Raw genomic sequence first — 17860 nt, forward strand, 5'->3', positions numbered from 1 at the left:
TTAGAAACAATTTCTAATTGTAACAATTAGTTACAATTAGAAATCTGCCACTGTCATCACTGATAGTTTTTATATGCTGAAAAGGTATATTCTTTTTAATTATAATGGCTACCCCACGTGCCTTGCTAGAAAATGTAGATTGAAAAATATGCCCTGCCCAGCTGCATCTCAAACGAGACAGCTCAGACGGTCTAATATGAGTTTCCTGTAAAAACACCAAGTCAGATGATAAAGATTTTAAATGAGTTAACACCTTTACTCGCTTGATAGGATGCCCCAAGCCCTTAACATTCCAGCTAACCATAGTAACCCCCTTATTTCCAGTATTTACCGACGACATGACATATTATAACAGTTATTATTTGAATAGTGGACACACTGGAAGCCTGACAAAAACACGAAAAAACAAAAACATACAGGTGTACTAAACATGTACAGAGCCCCACCCACCCCCCAATCCCACTTTCCCAAACAAAGTAGGAAAAAACCCTGGTTTAACATACTGCTAAAGGGGGGAATCCAACTGGGCTTAGCCTAATACTAAGCTGTGAAAACGCTAATAGCAACCTAACACGTCCCCTCCGATAACAAATTATTATAAATGAAACACTCACCCTAAAACAATTTAAGTAGCCTATATCTGTAAGGCAATTGTGGGAGAGCAAATAAAAGAAAATGGTCTGGAATGAAAAAAAGAACCTGTAAACATTTAGTTAAGTAAACATTACTCACATATTATTTTAAAGTTCAACCTGATATGTTGTCACATGAGTTGTAGGTCGCGGGCGGCCACGAAAGCGGCCCTGCTACAATTTAGATACTGAGTTTGTCCATCGTGATCAACACTCACGGTCTCTCCTTGAGCATCTTTAAGGCGCTAGCATGGTTGCCGCGTCTGTCACGGCGGTGGCGGACCGTGACGTCAAAATGACGTATCAGGCCTGGCGCTTCCCTTGAAAAGACGGCGCAGCGCGGTGTCGTGCACCAGTCGATTTTAACTTGGCGGCGCCACCAACGAAAAACCGGATGGACCGATGTGAGACCAGGCTCAGTGAGGAGGTGCGTTTGTACAGGCAGCTGTACGAAACTGCAGTGAAACAGCACAGGGAGCACGTAAACTCCAAAAACTGGTGCACAGAGATTGGCAGAACTTTGGGGAAAGAGGGAGAGTTCTGTAAGAATGTGTGGAAGAAGCTACGGGACAGATACGTGAAGGCAAAAAAGAGGGCTGAGACTCAAAAAGTGGTGATGCCGGGGGCTTCAGACCTTCACCTCTTTTAACTGAATTAAAAAATTAAAATGATCCGAATACTGCAGCAGTATCATTAATTACAGTATTCTTGCTCTTGACAGCGGCATTGTTTTCTTCTCCACTTTCGTGGCTGTAGAGTAGCGGTAACCTTCACGTAGCAGCGCCACCTCTGTGACGGAGAAAATTGCAACTACTGGCGCGCAACGACTTGCGCCACTATATACAGCCGGCACGAAATTGTGACTCATCAACACCGCTCGCGCTAGCAGACGCGGCAACCATGCTAGAGCCTTTACGTGCCGAGGTTGTTTGCGAACGCGTCCGCCTCCTCTGGGGTGCTGAACGTTGAAGTGACGTTGCCATGGGTAACTCTCAGGCGAGCCGGGTAGATGAATCCTGTGCGGTGACCAGCAGCCTTAAGTCTTTTCCTGGTATCCTCAAAGAGCTGACGCTGTTTCATTATCTCAGCCGGAAAGTCCGGAAAAATATGAATGCGCTGACCTTGGTGCATCAGAGGGGTTTGTTGTGCTGCAAGCCTCATGATGAGCTCCTTGACTCGGTAGTTGTGTATCCTGGCTATGAACACACGGGGTCGGTTAGCGCCTACAGCGCCATTGGCAGGTCGTCCACCCAGCCTGTGTGCACGGTCCACTTCAATGTGTTTGGGAAAATGTTCCTTCCCCAGCAGATTCTCAATAAAGTTGTCCACAAACTCAGCCGGGCGGCTAGACTCGGCGTTTTCAGGCAGTTATCTTGATGTTTTGACGTCTGGAACGCGCCTCAAGATCCACAACTTTGTCTTGCAGAGCCTTGTTAGCATCCCCCAGGCGTTTAGCCTGTTTCTCGAGTGCGGCTAACCTGTCGTTGTGGTCGCTGGCCATTAACTCCACCGCAGAGACGCTTCCAGCGAGTTAAATCTCTCAACCATTTGCTTACTCATCCCGTTTATGGCGTGGAGAATAGCTGCACTTTCTAGAGAGGGGCTACCTGCTAGTTCAGTTAGCAAGCCACTCTCAGAGGTTTCTGGAGTTTCTTGGTCAGATTTTTTCGCCGTTTGCCTCTTTGGTGCCATCTTTAAAAAATTTCATTCAACTTTAACAACCTTCCTCTTGTTAATTTTTGTCAGAAAGTGGTGTTTTTATGGAAAATTCGATTTATCGGAGCGGAGCCTAACTTAGACACGTCTAGTCTGTCATGTGCTCTCTAGTGCCCCTGGATCACTGTAAATTCTGTTCGTACCTGAAAGAAAACGTAAAATACGAAAAGATTGGTGAATGCGCAAATTCTCTTAAATCTCTCGTACGCACGACTTAAGAACAAACGGTTGTTGCAAGAGGCCCAATGTGTTCTGTGAATGTGGGTATTCCAGAGTAAGAAAGTCACAGCCCCTGGAAAGAGAAGCTGCAGCTCCATGCTGCCTTCTTTTTGATTTAGTGGATTTATTTATTTTTTTTATTCAATGAGTATTCTGCTTTGGCTACATTCATGAAAATCATCAGCGAGGGGAATTTTCATGCACAAAAGATGTGATTCCCTCTTTAGCATGCCAATTTAATTGCTACTTTTTGTTTAGAAAAGAGCATGAAGTACTTTGTAATAGACAAAGAAATGATCCACACATCTTTTATGCATGAATATCTCTGGAGGCATCCATTTCCTCTCACCTGGCAGCGGAGTTCACAGCTCTCTCCTCTCCAACCTGGAGCACAGGTGCAGAGACCATCCAGAGCACTACATGCGCCACCATTCACACACTTGCAGGTCAGGTTACAGCCCAGACCCCACGTGCCACTGGGACAGTATATGGAGCAGTCCACCCCATGCCAACCTGATTAGAAAAGATTCAGACAGAAACATAACTTCAGTGGCTGGCATCATTATGCAGTGTGCAGGGTTCAACACATCTCTACTCATCGAATGCCTCAGTTAAGACATGCTAATTATGAAATATCTCATTGTTAGTATGCATTCTAGAGTTATGACCAATATTTTCTTTTCTATCAGGTCACTAATGCTTTGACCTTTGACCACCAAATGTTAGTCAGTTCAATTGAGTCCAGGTGAACAAAAGAATCGGTGCCAAATTTGCAGAAAAGTCCTTAGGCCTTTTCAGAGGACTCATGTTCTCAAGAATGGGATGAAGAGACAACCCAAAACAGAATGTTGTAAGACACAACTTATCATAGATTCCATCTCTTTTCCTCATCTGTCAAACAAAAGTTTCCTTATTCACAAAATAAACAAGATTGTGGAGTGTTTTGTAAATGTATTGAAAATAGGAGACAGAAGTGTCCCATTTTTACCACAGTACACAGACCTTTTGTCAACATGCTTCCTACTGAACTCTGGTGTGTCCCACTTGTATCAGTGCTCATTGACTAGAGTCCACCTGTGTTTTATCAAATTCATTCACAGTCATTATTTCGTTCATAATTTGAAGGCATGTAGTATGAAAACCAAACACCAAGGCTAAGACAATTGACTGAACTTAGATTCAGGAATGTGTCCAGTCATAGTTCTATGAAAGGATACGACAACATTTCTGAAGCATCAAGGAACCCAGTGAGCCCAGTAGCATCCTTCTGTCTCAGATAACAGCGGTTTGCAACAAGTTAGAGACTTCTCAGAGCTGACTACTCCTCGAAATTCAGAGGCAATCAAGGATGAGGGGGCTTTGGTTAGGCAGGTAAACAACGAGCCAATGGACACTAGGACTGAGATACTCCCATTAAAGTGGGTAAACCATCACGTCTTTATGACACGACACAGCTTTGCCTCATCATCCCCACCAAAAAAGGTGGTGGTAGGAGCAGCCTCCATTATTTTTCTGGGACAGAGAGAAACTGGGAAACTAGTTAGAATAGAAGAACAGACGGATGCTGAAAAAGATCTCAAGCTATATTGAAGGTTTGCTTTTCAACTAAACACAAATTACAAAACACAGAAGCTGCCTCAAGAAAACTTTGTGAAAGTCCTCAGTTGACCCAAACAGGGCAAAATATGAATGGATTTCATGTGGAAAAAGATGTGAAAACTTTCCATCAGCTCTGTAAAGCCTATAGTGAACAGAATCAGGGTGACATTTTTTTCATTACTCAAAAACATTAGTTTAGTTTTTTTTTTTAATTAGTAATTTACTGTAAGGATAGGTAATGTAATAGTAAGGCAAAAGTAATTTTGTTAAATTCGCCAAAAAGTAACAAGACCCTTTGAACCCAGAGCATTTATCATGCGTCCCTTTTTCCACCTCCGTCTCCTCTTCTGTTTCATCTCCTCCTTTAGCTCCCTCTCACCTGGTGTACAGGAACAGGATCCATCCACAGCTGAACACTGTGCTCCGTTCTCACATTTACAGATGGATAAGCAGTTTACTCCATATGTCCCTGCTGGACATGGGACAGAACAGTTGGAACCCTGAGAAGGACAGTAAATAAAAAGTTGACAAAAAGACATCTACAGCACTGAGATGGTTTGTTCAACTTGACAAGGATTGACTCACAAATGCATAAAAGCAGTCCATCCTACTTTTATATTACTTAATTGCTATTTGAGTGGATACAAGAAGAAAAAAAAGACCTATTACACCAAATTAAGACAATCTTCACATTACAAGACAGCACCTTTGGGACAGTTTTATTACTGTTATTTTGGCGTACTTAGTTAAAAAAAACTCAACTAACACCTCTAACATTAAACTATAAATATCTTCTGAAGGTTTAATGTCACTGTTAAGGTGGTGCTGCCATATTAATACAGATCCCAAAATCCAATCTCCAATCCTATCTCAGAGGATAATCATTTACATTTAGAAATATAGAACATAGTTATGTTTCTACATACAAATCTGAGCAATCAGTTACGTGTTCTTCACATCATCAGGTAAAATGAAAGAAATGGCTTTAGTTAGATATGGACATGAGATTGAGCATGTTGAATGCTCCCTGCCTGAACATACGCATCACAACTGTTGGAAGTGTTGTCTTTTAGACCCATTTAAAATTGAGATGTAACCTCTGGGGATCATGATCCAACCAGTGATACTGTTGATATAGCTGACCATAGTACAGTTAGACATACAGATATATATATAATCGTGGTTCTGTGGCTCTTTGTGGATTCCAGTCATTCCTGGAACCCCATTATATGCTCACTGTCTTATCTGGCTGCTGATGGAAAATTCTATTCGACATTAAAGATTCCTAATGGTGGCATTCCACTAGAATAAGACGTTGGACTTCATTAAGTGTGTCCCTAATAAACTGGAATGCACCAGTGTCTAACATGCAAGTCAATATGAGTATTCCATGACAAGAAATGTGTTCTGAATTATGGTTAAGAGAGAGTGCCCAGGAGTACTGTTTTTATTCAATTCTTCTTCAGAATTGAAAGAGGGTGGACTATATTTTTCACACAGTAAAGACACAATCATTGTTTCTTCTCTCTCTTTTTGATTTAAAAACCAAGGTGAACAGAGAGTGACACCTGTCTGTTAGGAGGTGAAAAAACACACAATTCCCATTTTTCCCCCCGTCCTGGTTTTCCAGTCACAGCCCATTCACCATGACACAGAATGATATTCTACAGCACATGCTGACATACAAGACTTTTGACTTATGAGATTTGAGCCTTACAAGACACGATCAGGGGGAAGGATGTTCAGGTACACCATTTGATAATATTGCTGTACTATCAAATTGTGGCCACAAGATGTTAATACAGAGCCAAATATTTCCTGAAGCATTGTCAGGGTGTTTAACAACTAAGACCCACTACAGCATCTACAGTTCCACTCAGTCCCATTTGATGTTCAGTATTTTCAAGCATTACTGTCAATTCTTTTTATTTGTATAGTATTACATTAAAATAGGATCACATTCCAATTCAATCCAATTAGAATACAATTCATCATGACAAATGTTTGCTGGACATGAGGCATGCAGTCAAGCCTGATAAATGAAGATGAAGCCACGGAAGAGAAATCTTTACCATGAAGCCAGGAGCACAAATGCACGCTCCCATCACACTGTGGCAGTCAGCCCCATTCTGGCACTGGCACACCTCTTTGCAGGACTCGCCATAAAATCCGGGGCTGCATGTCTCGTTGCAGTACAGGCCCGACCAACCAGGCTGACATGCGCACACCCCCGACATTGGGTGACAGCTAATGAACATAGAGAAACACATCACAGTTACATATAACACTTTACAAAGTTGTAGCTCACTGAAGTGGTGGCCGACTAATTCTCAGAGTCCATATGACATGTGGCCAGACATTGTTTCCCCTTGCTCTGGGTGCACTCCAAAACCTGAACCAGCAGAGTGAGAGACAGTCAGGTGTTCTTCGCTCCAAGTAAACCAAACATCATCACTGAAAATAAGTTTCAGACTTTTCATCCGGCTTACGACCGCTGAACATCATTACAAAAGGAGTTGTAGTATTTTTACTACAATTTGATTAGGTCAAATAAATGAAGTTGAAGACAACATCTCTACCAGTTTACCACATATTTAATATGTCTCCTGCAGCATAATCAGCTTTCTGCACACTACTGTCAAACATGCCTCTGCCCTTACTGCCCTTACTGCCATATGACATGTCAGCATCGACGGCGGATATCCAGGGCAAAACAAAAAAAAGAACAGAGTGAGATATCTATGATCAATGATCAGTAAAAAGAGAGTTAGAGCAATGGACCCGGTCTCTATGGGAAAAAAACACTTTACATCAAAGACATTTGAGCAGTGTAGTCCAGAAGAAAGAGTTTTTAAGCACCCGTGCCGAGCGTCTCATTATTCTATGATCCCTCCTTTACGCTCCGTCACCAAAAAGCAGAAACAGTAATGTCTTCTGTCTGATTGCTGAATAGTTTCACCCGTGTGTGAATCAGACTCAAGTTAAATGATGAGCAGTAAAATGAAGATTTCTTTGATCGCTGTGAATTGTTCAATCTTCTTCTTTTTGTACACAAAATAAAAAACTAATTAAACACCCTTATTTAATCATTCTTGTTCGGAGCTGTGTTCGCTGCACTGTGTTTCTCTGGCTCCTCCCACTGAAAATGACATCAGCATGTCAGCAGACAATTGGCACCGTCAACATGAAAAAGCAAACCATAGCTGAGCTTAAACTAAGTCTAAACAAGTACATGATGAGAAAAAAATTATAAGAATCTAACCAAAACACCAATATTTTGTTGGCACATATTAAGCTTGCTTTGGGTAACAGAACTCTAACCCTTACGTAGACGTGGGAAATGTCTGAATGAGAGTGAAATGGAAGACATTTCTTCATGGCAACATGAGAGTGGAGATGATCTGCAGTAAGACTGTGGAACCTGTCCGTTTGTGTGTGGGACTGTCAGCTGCCCATGTGACACAGCAGTCCCATTGAGCAGAAGCAGAACAACTGTTCCAACTGTTCATGACAACACATGCAGGCGGCCGCCTGGCCCTGCCCGCCTGGCCCTGCCCGCCTGGCCCTGCCCGCCTGGCCCTGCCGCCTGGCCCTGCCGCCTGGCCCTGCCCGCCTGGCCCTGCCCGCCTGGCCCTGCCCGCCTGGCCCTGCCGCCTGGCCCTGCCGCCTGGCCCTGCCGCCTGGCCCTGCCCGCCTGGCCCTGCCCGCCTGGCCCTGCCGCCTGGCCCTGCCCGCCTGGCCCTGCCCGCCTGGCCCTGCCGCCTGGCCCTGCCCACCTGGCCCTGCCCACCTGGCCCTGCCCGCCTGGCCCTGCCCACCCGGCCCTGCCCGCCTGACTCAGAGATGACCCTCAGCTGTCTATAGGATCAGCAGGCAAACTTCACAACTTACCGTACAAACACAACACATGGATAACCCTCAACTTTAATGAGAATTATATTTAATGCATCAATATAATAATATCTAATGATTAACTTAATGAACTATTCTGGGACTATCATTGCAGAAAGGCAGCAATCCTCTGCATACCTGCGAGTGTTTGCATGGTGGCACGGACACTTCCTGTTGCACCGGAAGCCATAGTAGCCTTCGGGACACAGTCGGACATCACAGGTGTCCCCTGTGTATCCTGCCTCACATAGACACATTCCAGTGGTATGGTAGCACTTGCTGTTGTTCTTACAGTGGCACCGCTTTGCACAGCCAGCACCATAAGTCCCAACCGGGCACTCATCCTGACACCTGTTGACAGCAAGAGACACAGCAATATTCATGTTCAGTCCTTTGGAAAGGTGGAGGAGATCAATGGCTGTTCAGTAGAATCTTTAAATCTTCATCTTATTTACGTGTTACTTGTTATTGATTCAATGACATTTTGTATTGAAAAAGGACTGTAACAACAACAACTATCAATTTCTCCAGTCATTTCATAATGTAGATGAGGACTGATGAAAAATCACATAATTTTTCATATCACCTCAGAGGATAATCATTTACATTTAGAAATATAGTACATAGTTATGTTTCTACATCAAATCTGAGCAATCAGTTACCATAACGTGTTCTTCACATCATCAGGTAAAATGAAAGAAATGGCTTTAGTTAGATATGGACATGAGATTGAGCATATTGAATGCTCCCTGCCTGAACATACGCATCACAACTGTTGGAAGTGTTGTCTTTTAGACCCATTTAAAATTAAGACGTAACCTCTGGGGATCATGATCCAACCGGTGATACTGTTGATATAGCTGACCATAATACAGTTAGACATACAGATATATATATATATATATAAAATCGTGGTTCTGTGGCTCTTTGTGGATTCCAGTCATTCCTGGAACATAGAGCTAAAGCTAATACAGTATTTCAGTACCATCAGATGCAGCCTCATTCTTTCTGCAGCTGACAGAACCTACATTTTGTAGTGGGTCTGGGTGTGTCAAGGCAAACTCAGTGCTATACTGTGATTGGTTCTCCTCAAACCCTGAGTTACTCATAAAAGTGCATCTGGAAGGGCTATTCCTGTCTCGTCGCTGGTCTACCTAATTATAAGGCACACGCACTCTTATATTGGTAATTATGTGGCTGAAAAGCTCTACAGAGCAGCTGAGATTAGCTTGAAAAGCTAGACTGGGCATCCTGGTTGTGTTTTTTTCTTTTAAGCATAAGGAATAGGCAAGTAGATACACATGTCATGCCTTGGATTTTTTGTATGAATGTTATAATTAGTAAATTCCAATTATTTGTGTGTATCCACAGTTCATCCAAACAACATGCATGTTAGCTTAAGTGATGTACCTAATTTGGCCACAGGTGTTGGTGTGTGCTTGGGAGTGTCTCTGTGCTACGGCTGGGAGGACTGGCCACCTGTCCAAAGTGGAACTCACTTCCTACAGCTATAGAACATGGATGAAAGAATGCTGAAGGGATGGAGAGATGTTTTCTGGAAGCTTCCTGATAAAGTTTCTTTTCCAGCAGTAAAGCAAATAGTATTGGAAAATACTTAATACTTCTTGACCAATAATGATCTAATTGCTAAAAGAGATTTTCAAAAGTAGGGCTAGGGTTAGGGTTGGTAGAACCCTGACCGTAGAAAGTGGCCGACAGCTCCACGACTATATAAACTGCCAGGTATTTTGTACTTACCGTTCTCCTGTGTATCCAGGACTACAGACACATTGTCCAGTGGTTGGCACACAAAAGCCATTATTGTGACACTGACATTCTTGGGAACAGTTCTGTCCAAATCGACCCTCTGGACACGGCTGACCACACACTGTTCCCTGAGGACATGAACAGAAGGAACATAAATACTGTGTCTGATCTGTTGTTTATGTGTACAACTACTATACGTAAATATATTTCTACACATGATTCTATGCTGTTCAGGGCTTTAAGTGCTAATGTATGTCATGAATAAGAAATATATGAACACTTTTTTTATTGTGGTGTATAACTTTAAGATTAAACTCTTTCTCTGTGACAAACCCACAGAACCTTTATCTCACTATGATCTAAAGATGCTGATTAAGGGAGACTTTGATATGTACACCTGCTACCTTCAGGCACTCTGTTGACTCATACCATCACATTCTCATTGGTTCAGTTCATGCTGACATGCTATTGGACGGCATACCATCCATCCTGCAGGACAGGAGCACTCTCCAGTCACATGGTGGCACACTCCTCCATTCTGACAGGGGCATCTCTCCTCACACTGCTGTCCATGTTTACCTGGAGGACACAGGTCTTCACAGCTGAAAAGAATAAAAACAGCAGCTAATAAGGACAGTACATTTTTGAAGGTCCATTTTAAGTTTACCAAGTACAACAATTGCAAACTTTTTATGTTCTAAAGGATGATATTGTCATCATTAGGTTGTGCATTTTGTTTGACCAGCAGTCCAAAATATTTGATCTAAGATAAAAAGAAAACTGAAAAAAAAGGTGCAGTTCCCAGTGACCCTTCACATGAACATATATCAGATCCCAAGTAGATATCGTATCATTTGTAAACCCAATGTATCCAGCTTGACTCACTTCTGCTGTTTTGCTTGTTAGAGTATTACAAGGCACCATATCATAGATCCTTCTGACAGAATGGATTCTTTACTTTAAACCACCTCAGAACCGATGATTATGACGCACTGCAGGTGTGTCTCAGAGTAAATTGACACTGTCTGAAAACTACAACACAAGTGACAAAGATCTCTTGCTTGGATTTTTCTTCTCTTGCATTTTCTAAAAGTTAAATTACTGTTACTTTAACTCTATTTATGTTATTTCTAGTAGAGGAAAATGACTAAATAAGTAAATGATCAAATGAAATGTAAAAGAAAAAAAACTGTGTTGACAAACTTTTGGATAGCTGAAGAGATCATCATGAATGCTTTGGGGAATTAGTATTATCTAGCTTGACAACAGCTGAGCCACCAACATCACATTCGGAGTCAACAGGTAATACAGCTGAACTCTTTCTGTAAATAGCATGGTAAGAAATTCAGGACCAACTGTTAAAAAAAAGGCTGCCTCTCCTGTGCAACTTACCTTCCTTCCTCATGCAAATCTGTTCCTGTTAGAACCTTGGAGGGCAACCAGTGCCTCCCCCTGAAATTCTTCTGTGGAAACAGACCAGTAAAGCCCCGTTTCCACTATGCAGTCCGGTACGGGTCGGGTCGGAACAGTTCGCTTATTTCACTCCTACCAAAGCGTACCGGTCCCATGGAACCCGTTACCATGGAACCCGTTCCCATGTCTGTAACCCTTCTGCTTGGGGTACCCAGCACAGAGGACCGGTTCCAGGCTCTGCCCTCCCTGTTCTTGGTGAGGAGGCTGTGCAGCGGGAGCTCGATGGCGCTGCGCCAAACCAAAAAGTTTTCCAGCTGATTGCTGCAAAAATGTCAGAGAGTGGTTTCAACCGGACCGCGAGCCGGTGTGGCATTAAGCTGAAGAAGCTTCACGCACTCCGCCCACCCCTGAGGGTCCCCTTTGTACAGCGGGAACGCAAAGCTGACCCCAAAGCGACCCGACCCGTACCGTAACGAAGTGACCCGACCCGTACTGACTGTGGAAACGGGGCTTTAGACAGAATTATCTGGAACTTTAACTCACTTCAAATTCATTTTTGGATTTTTGCATTACTTGTATCACGAATACAAGCGGCCGAAATGAGTTTCCTCCGCAGGGTGTCTGGGCTCTCCCTTAGAGATAGGGTGAGAAGCTCGGTCATCCGGGAGGGGCTCAGAATAGAACCGCTGCTCTTCCGCATCGAGAGGAGTCAGATGAGGTGGCTCGGGCATCTGGTTAGGATGCCTCCTGGACGCCTCCCCGGTGAGGTGTTCCGGGCCCGTCCCACTGGGAGGAGGCCCCGGGGAAGACCCAGGACACGTTGGAGAGACTATAGCCCTATTCGGACGGGACTAGTTTAATGGGGGGACCTGGGGTAAAGTAATAATAACCGGGAAATTTAGTCCCGTCCGAACGCGCCATGTCAGTAAAGATAGCGGAGTATGTCGGTAAACTTTGCCGAGAATTCTACCTCCTGTGAAACGGTCCGGAGTATCTACCATAGGTAATACTAATCCCGTGCGAATACGACCTTCGGTAATAAGTACGGAATATGTCGTCACATCCTTTTAAACGAGAAACAATTAGGTGTGTCTGTTTGCAAACATGGAGGTTCTGGATGAAGCGCTGCTTGCAAGCACCTGCTTCGACCTGGTCGGCGCCATGTCTGTTTACAGATGGGGTTTACGGAAGTGAAATGAAGACGGGCATGGCATTTGACGGTTGTGCGTAACCAACAACTCCTCCCATGTTAGATGAATAGTACGGGGATTTCTTGTCCCGTCCGAATTGGGCATTTCTTCTCCCTGGCGTCGTCTGGTTAACCAACATTACCATACGTCCCCCCATTGAACTAGTCCCGTTCGAATAGGGCTTATGTTTCTCGGCTGGCCTGGGAACGCCTCGGGGTCCCCCCAGAAGAGCTGGAGGAAGTGGCCGGGGACAGGGACGTCTGGGTTTCTCTGCTCAAGCTGCTGCCCCCGTGACCCGATCCCCGGAGAAGATGATGGATGGATGGATGGATTTTTGCATTACCTCAATTCTTGAATCAACCCACCTCTTCTCTCAAACCTTGTGCTTGGACCATTCCCCGGATCTACAGACATACCGGTTAATTTTTTTTATTATTATAATAAACCTCTCCATTATTATTTGCCTTAGAGTCTGTTCTAAACTGGCTCAACAAGCTGTGAGAGTACAATCTGGCCAAATGGACTTGGCAGATTCTATGAAGATTGCTTTATCTAAACAAGGGGTTATTCTTTCTAAGCATAAGAAGGCTCTCCCAGCTCTAAGAGAACAACAGTTAGTAACAAATCAACATCTTGAGCAAACGTTGGAAATGATACCAGAAATTCTCCACAGAAAGAGCCACAAAAGTCTCATCTGTCTCCTTCCCAGCTACCCCACCTCAGGCCAACAATCTTCCCTCAATCGAGCCGGTCTTCAGATATACCATCTCTCCCTCTCCCAAACCCTTTTCAGGTGAGTTGGGTAGATGTGGGGGATTTCTTCTGTAATGTTCCATGATCATGTCTCCATCTTCACATTCCCTCATCAATGATGCCTCCAAAGTATGGTACCTGCTGGGTTTCCTCAGAAGGTAAAGCACTGGCATGGGCGCAAGCATTCTTTCTGACAAACTCAATTGAGACTTACCTGTTTTTGGCATTCCAGGAAGAATTTAAAAGAACTTTTGACCATCCTTCTTAGATAGACAATTAAATCTAAAATAAGGAAATCAGTGTGTTGCAGAGTATGTAATTGAGTTCCGCAACTTGGCCACCAAGACTGGGTGGCCGGCCAAAGCACTTCAGGGTGTTTTTCTTCACTCACTAAAGGATCACTTAGCCTCACGAGATAAGTCCTCTTTGTCCGAATAATTAGTCTCCATAGCTATCAGAAACAATGACCGTCTAAGAGAAAGAAATTGTGAAAATAACTACAGGTCCCAGCATACCTCTGGTCAAAAGAATTCTTTTGAGATCACCTCACATCTGTCCATACTCATGACTCATGACTCAAGACGTACAGAATGCATCTATTGCGTTCAAACCAGACACTGTATTGTAGCCTGGCCAGTTGAGCCAAAAGGCAGAGCCTGCCAGTAAAAGCAGGGATAATGGTGGGCAGTTCAATAAAATCAATCAATCTTGTTTGACCTTACCTACCACCCTCCTCAGAGACTATGAACCTCTCACACTTCAGGCATTAGTGGGGTCAGGTGAAGAGCAAAATCTTTTGGATTCCAACTTTATCCAGCAATTGACGTTCCCACTTTGCTGTTATATGCCCCTATCTCAGTGTCATCTTTAAATGTGCAGATTTTAGCCAGCATAACTCACCAAACAAGACCTATATCCCTTCTTGTGTCAGGCAACAATCGGAAGTCCATAACCTTTATTATTTTTTTCAGTTCCCAGTAGTCCCATCATTCACTATTTTCCTTAGTTTGAAAGACATAACCCGGTCAGACATAAACTAGTTAGAAAGACATATTGAGAGTCTGCTCTACCTTTCACACTACTTACAGTCTGGCATCCCCACCACTAGTTCCACCTCAAACAATCTCCTTGAGATCCCTCCTGACCTCTCCTCGGTTTCACATGAATATCATGATCTCCAAATAGTGTCGAGCAAGGACAAGTCTCTTTCTCTCCTTCCTCACTGACCATATGATTGTGCCACAGATTTACTTTCTGGAGCACCCCTCTTCTTTATAACCTATCCCACCCCAAGAGAGGGTATGGAAAAAAAAAAACGTGAGTCATTGGCTGCAGGAAACATTAGAACATCCTCTTCTCCGGTTGGTGCAAGCTTTTTTAGACCTTGCATTGATTATTGTGGCATGGATTAAATCACATTAAAGAACAAATAACCCCTACCACTAATAACCTCGCTTTTGAGCCTATTCAGGGATCAACCAATTTCCCCAAACTGGAGCACCATAATGCTCATTCAGTCACTTCCGTTTGGACTCACCACTGTGCCAGCAGTTTTCCAGGCCCTTGTTAATGATACCTTGAGAGATGTCCTAAATATCTTTGTCTTGGTATATCTAGATGACATCCTGATCTTTTCCAGACTCCTGAGGAACACCGGTGAAAACCTCTATATTATCTAAAATTGACATGAGAGAGACTTCCATTTGCTACTGAAACTGGCAATCTGCTAATAGACCACGTATTCAGGCTACATGACATTGCCTCAGAAATTGTATCAGATTGAGGACAGCTTATATCTCAAGTGTGAAAAAACTTTTGAATGGCTCTTGAGCCTAAAGTGTGTTTAAGTTCAGGGTATCATTCTCAAACTAATGGACAAGCAGATATTGAATCAAGAATTAGAAGTTGCTTTATGCCGTGTACTTAAAGGTAGGGTAGGAGATCCTGGATTTTGAGTCCAGCGAAGCTGCATTTTGAAAATACACAGGTAAAAAGTCCCAACCCTTTTCTTCACTTTCCCCCCGAAGGCACGCCTCTAGAGTACATGAACGCGCACGAGCACGAAGGTGCACGAGCGCTGTTCTGACAGCAAGCATCGATCGTTGCCGTATTTAGTATTTAGTATTCAGTTTATGCTAACTATACGTTTAATAATGCTAGGTGCTAGCCAAGCTGGCTCTAGTTTAGCTTCCTGCCAAGCTTCTGGACGTGTAATTCGTTCACGGAGCAAGGTACGCGCACAGGGGGAAGGAGGGGGAGGGAGGAGCAGATTGCAGTTTGATAGACGGCATCAGTATCCAATCATTGTGAACGGTCCGTTCACAATGATTGGATACTGTTTTTCCTAGATTGTACGTTCTAGAGGCCACTAAAACTTTTCATATTTGTGTCAAAACTTTTAATTAATTGGTTGCAATGAGGGTGTGAAGAGTATTTCAAGCAATATGTAAAAAAATGCTCCAGAAAAAGAACCCCTACCCCGCCTTTAATTACCCTTGACAGAATTTGCATACAATGCACTAACCTCGCTACTATATTATCTCCCTTGAGATTTCCCTTGGATATCAACTCCCCCAGGTGCCATCTGTTCAACACAATTTACAAAGGTGTTGTTGGGTCTAGGATCAGGATCAAACTAGGGCTGCCTTGCTGTCCACCTTGGGGTGGAGTAGTCGCCTGGTGGAACGTCAGAGGACCCCTACCCCACAGTATTCACCCGGTCAGAAGCTTTGGCTCTCCTCCAGGGATATTTCACTTAAATTAGTTTCCAAAAAATGCCTTGTGACTGACAGTTCCTTCTCAACTTCATTATACATATGCTTAATTATCTTTGAGGATTACAAAAAGCTACACTGGAAACAGAATGATGGTCCAATGTTGTACATGCATACAGAAAATGAAAACTACTTTCTATATACATGCAGACACTGTACTTTAAGGTCATGTTTTCTGGTCACACTTGAAGAGGAAGACTGATAACTTGTGTCACCAGAATACATGACCTTAAAGGCTAAGTTAATTTTCTTTTTTTAAACCTGGACCTTATTTCTGGCATAAAATCTGTTCATCTACTCCCCGATAACAGTTTGGTGAAAGTCGGCGTCCTTGGGAAGATATTTAGATGACTGGAGATCGGCGTATATCCATATAACGGGAGAGAACAGGGCAGAGACAATACAGCCTCTGAATAAGGCATTATCTGTCTTTATTTCACCAATACTTTAAGACAAATGAACGAATGAATGCGTACTATTGCACTGTAAACTCAGAGTTGCCGTGGTGTTGTTATCTGGGGCTATCGGGGGGCTTACTACACACGTGTCTACTGGGATGACGTCATTGATGCGCACCGCTGCAGCACAGCTTATTTACTCCATGCTCTGTGACAGTCGGCTAACTTCACACGGAGTTTGCTACTGCTTGTTTTGTGCAACATGGCAATTTGGAAATACACAATAACAAACCATGTTACCAACAGCAGTAGCAAATTCCGTGTAAAGAAGCTGCGGCGGCAGCGCGCGCCGATGATGTCATCCTAGTAGACGTGTGTGTAGAAAGCCCCCCGATAAGCTCCCGATAGCCCCCAATAACAACAACACGGCAGCTCTGATCTAACAGTGCAATAGTACGCATTCATTCATTCATTGGTCTTTAAAGTATTGGTGAAATAAAGACAGATAATGCCTTATTCAGAGGCTGTATTGTCTCTGTTCTCTCTGTTATATGGATATGCGCTGATCTCCAGTGATCTAAATATCTTCCCAAGGACGCCGACTTTCACCAAACTGTTATCGGTGAGTAGATGAAGGTATTTAATGCCAGAAATAAGGTCCAGGTTTAAAAAAAAAAAACGAACTTCCCCTTTAAAGCACAGTGTCTGCATGTATCCAGCTTTTGAATCCAGCAACAAAAAACAAAAAGTGAATATCAAAACATTTTCTTCTCCATACTGCACATAGATTACATCTGCTCTTATGTCACTGGATTAAATACAGTAAACAAATTCTAACACACTGCCATGTAACTTACAAAGCTCCAGTGTATCCTGGTGAACAAGTGCATTCTCCAGTCACATGATGACAGGCAGCTCCATTCTGGCATTGGCATTTCTGCTGACATCCATTGCCATAGGTTCCCTTTTTACATGGGGCCTCACAGCGCCACCCGCTGTATCCAGGAGTGCAGATACAAGCTCCAGTGATGGGGTTACACAGTGCTCCATTCTGGCATTGGCATCTGTTACTGCAGTGGGGACCCCAGTGGTTACTGTCACAAGCTGAGGGAAAGATGAGGGACATTATCACGATTTAGATTTTCTTTTGAATTGTTCAGACCACAGGTTTTCATATGACATTTCTGATTGTTTGCCACACATCAAGATGCAAATGATAGCAGTATGCCTCATTCACCAACAGTTGTACTTAAGAACTTTTTAAGAAGATTGTGGCATTCACCAATGTTTTTTTCTAATCCAGGACTTGTTCTTTAGTGAGAACCTACAAACATTCAGGAGTACTCATACGCACATTTGAGTGCTGACACGTCTGAAGAAAATAAACATTTGTGCTGTTGTGCAGTTCAATAAAACCTACCTCCCAGCAGGATGGGCCCGGAAAACAAAAAAAAAGGGAGGTGACCAGGAGGCATCCTAAGCAGAGTGAACCAGAACCACCTCAGCTA

The 17860-nt window shown here is 43.4% G+C and overlaps 1 protein-coding gene across 1 annotated transcript in view; it reads right to left on the minus strand.

The window, feature by feature from the left end:
• megf10 (multiple EGF-like-domains 10) overlaps positions 1-17860 on the minus strand; it is a 166259-nt gene that overhangs the window by 37999 nt on the left and 110400 nt on the right. The window contains exons 6-12 of the mRNA XM_075455505.1: positions 17210-17456; positions 10306-10426; positions 9816-9952; positions 8196-8408; positions 6239-6413; positions 4546-4666; positions 2917-3080 (exon numbers count right to left, since the gene is read on the minus strand). Of these exons, the coding sequence (XP_075311620.1) occupies positions 2917-3080; positions 4546-4666; positions 6239-6413; positions 8196-8408; positions 9816-9952; positions 10306-10426; positions 17210-17456 (1178 nt within the window). The remainder of the gene's footprint in view (positions 1-2916; positions 3081-4545; positions 4667-6238; positions 6414-8195; positions 8409-9815; positions 9953-10305; positions 10427-17209; positions 17457-17860) is intronic.

The sequence above is a fragment of the Odontesthes bonariensis genome, chromosome 22 (assembly GCF_027942865.1).
Source record: "Odontesthes bonariensis isolate fOdoBon6 chromosome 22, fOdoBon6.hap1, whole genome shotgun sequence".
In the NCBI taxonomy this organism is placed as follows: domain Eukaryota; kingdom Metazoa; phylum Chordata; class Actinopteri; order Atheriniformes; family Atherinopsidae; genus Odontesthes; species Odontesthes bonariensis.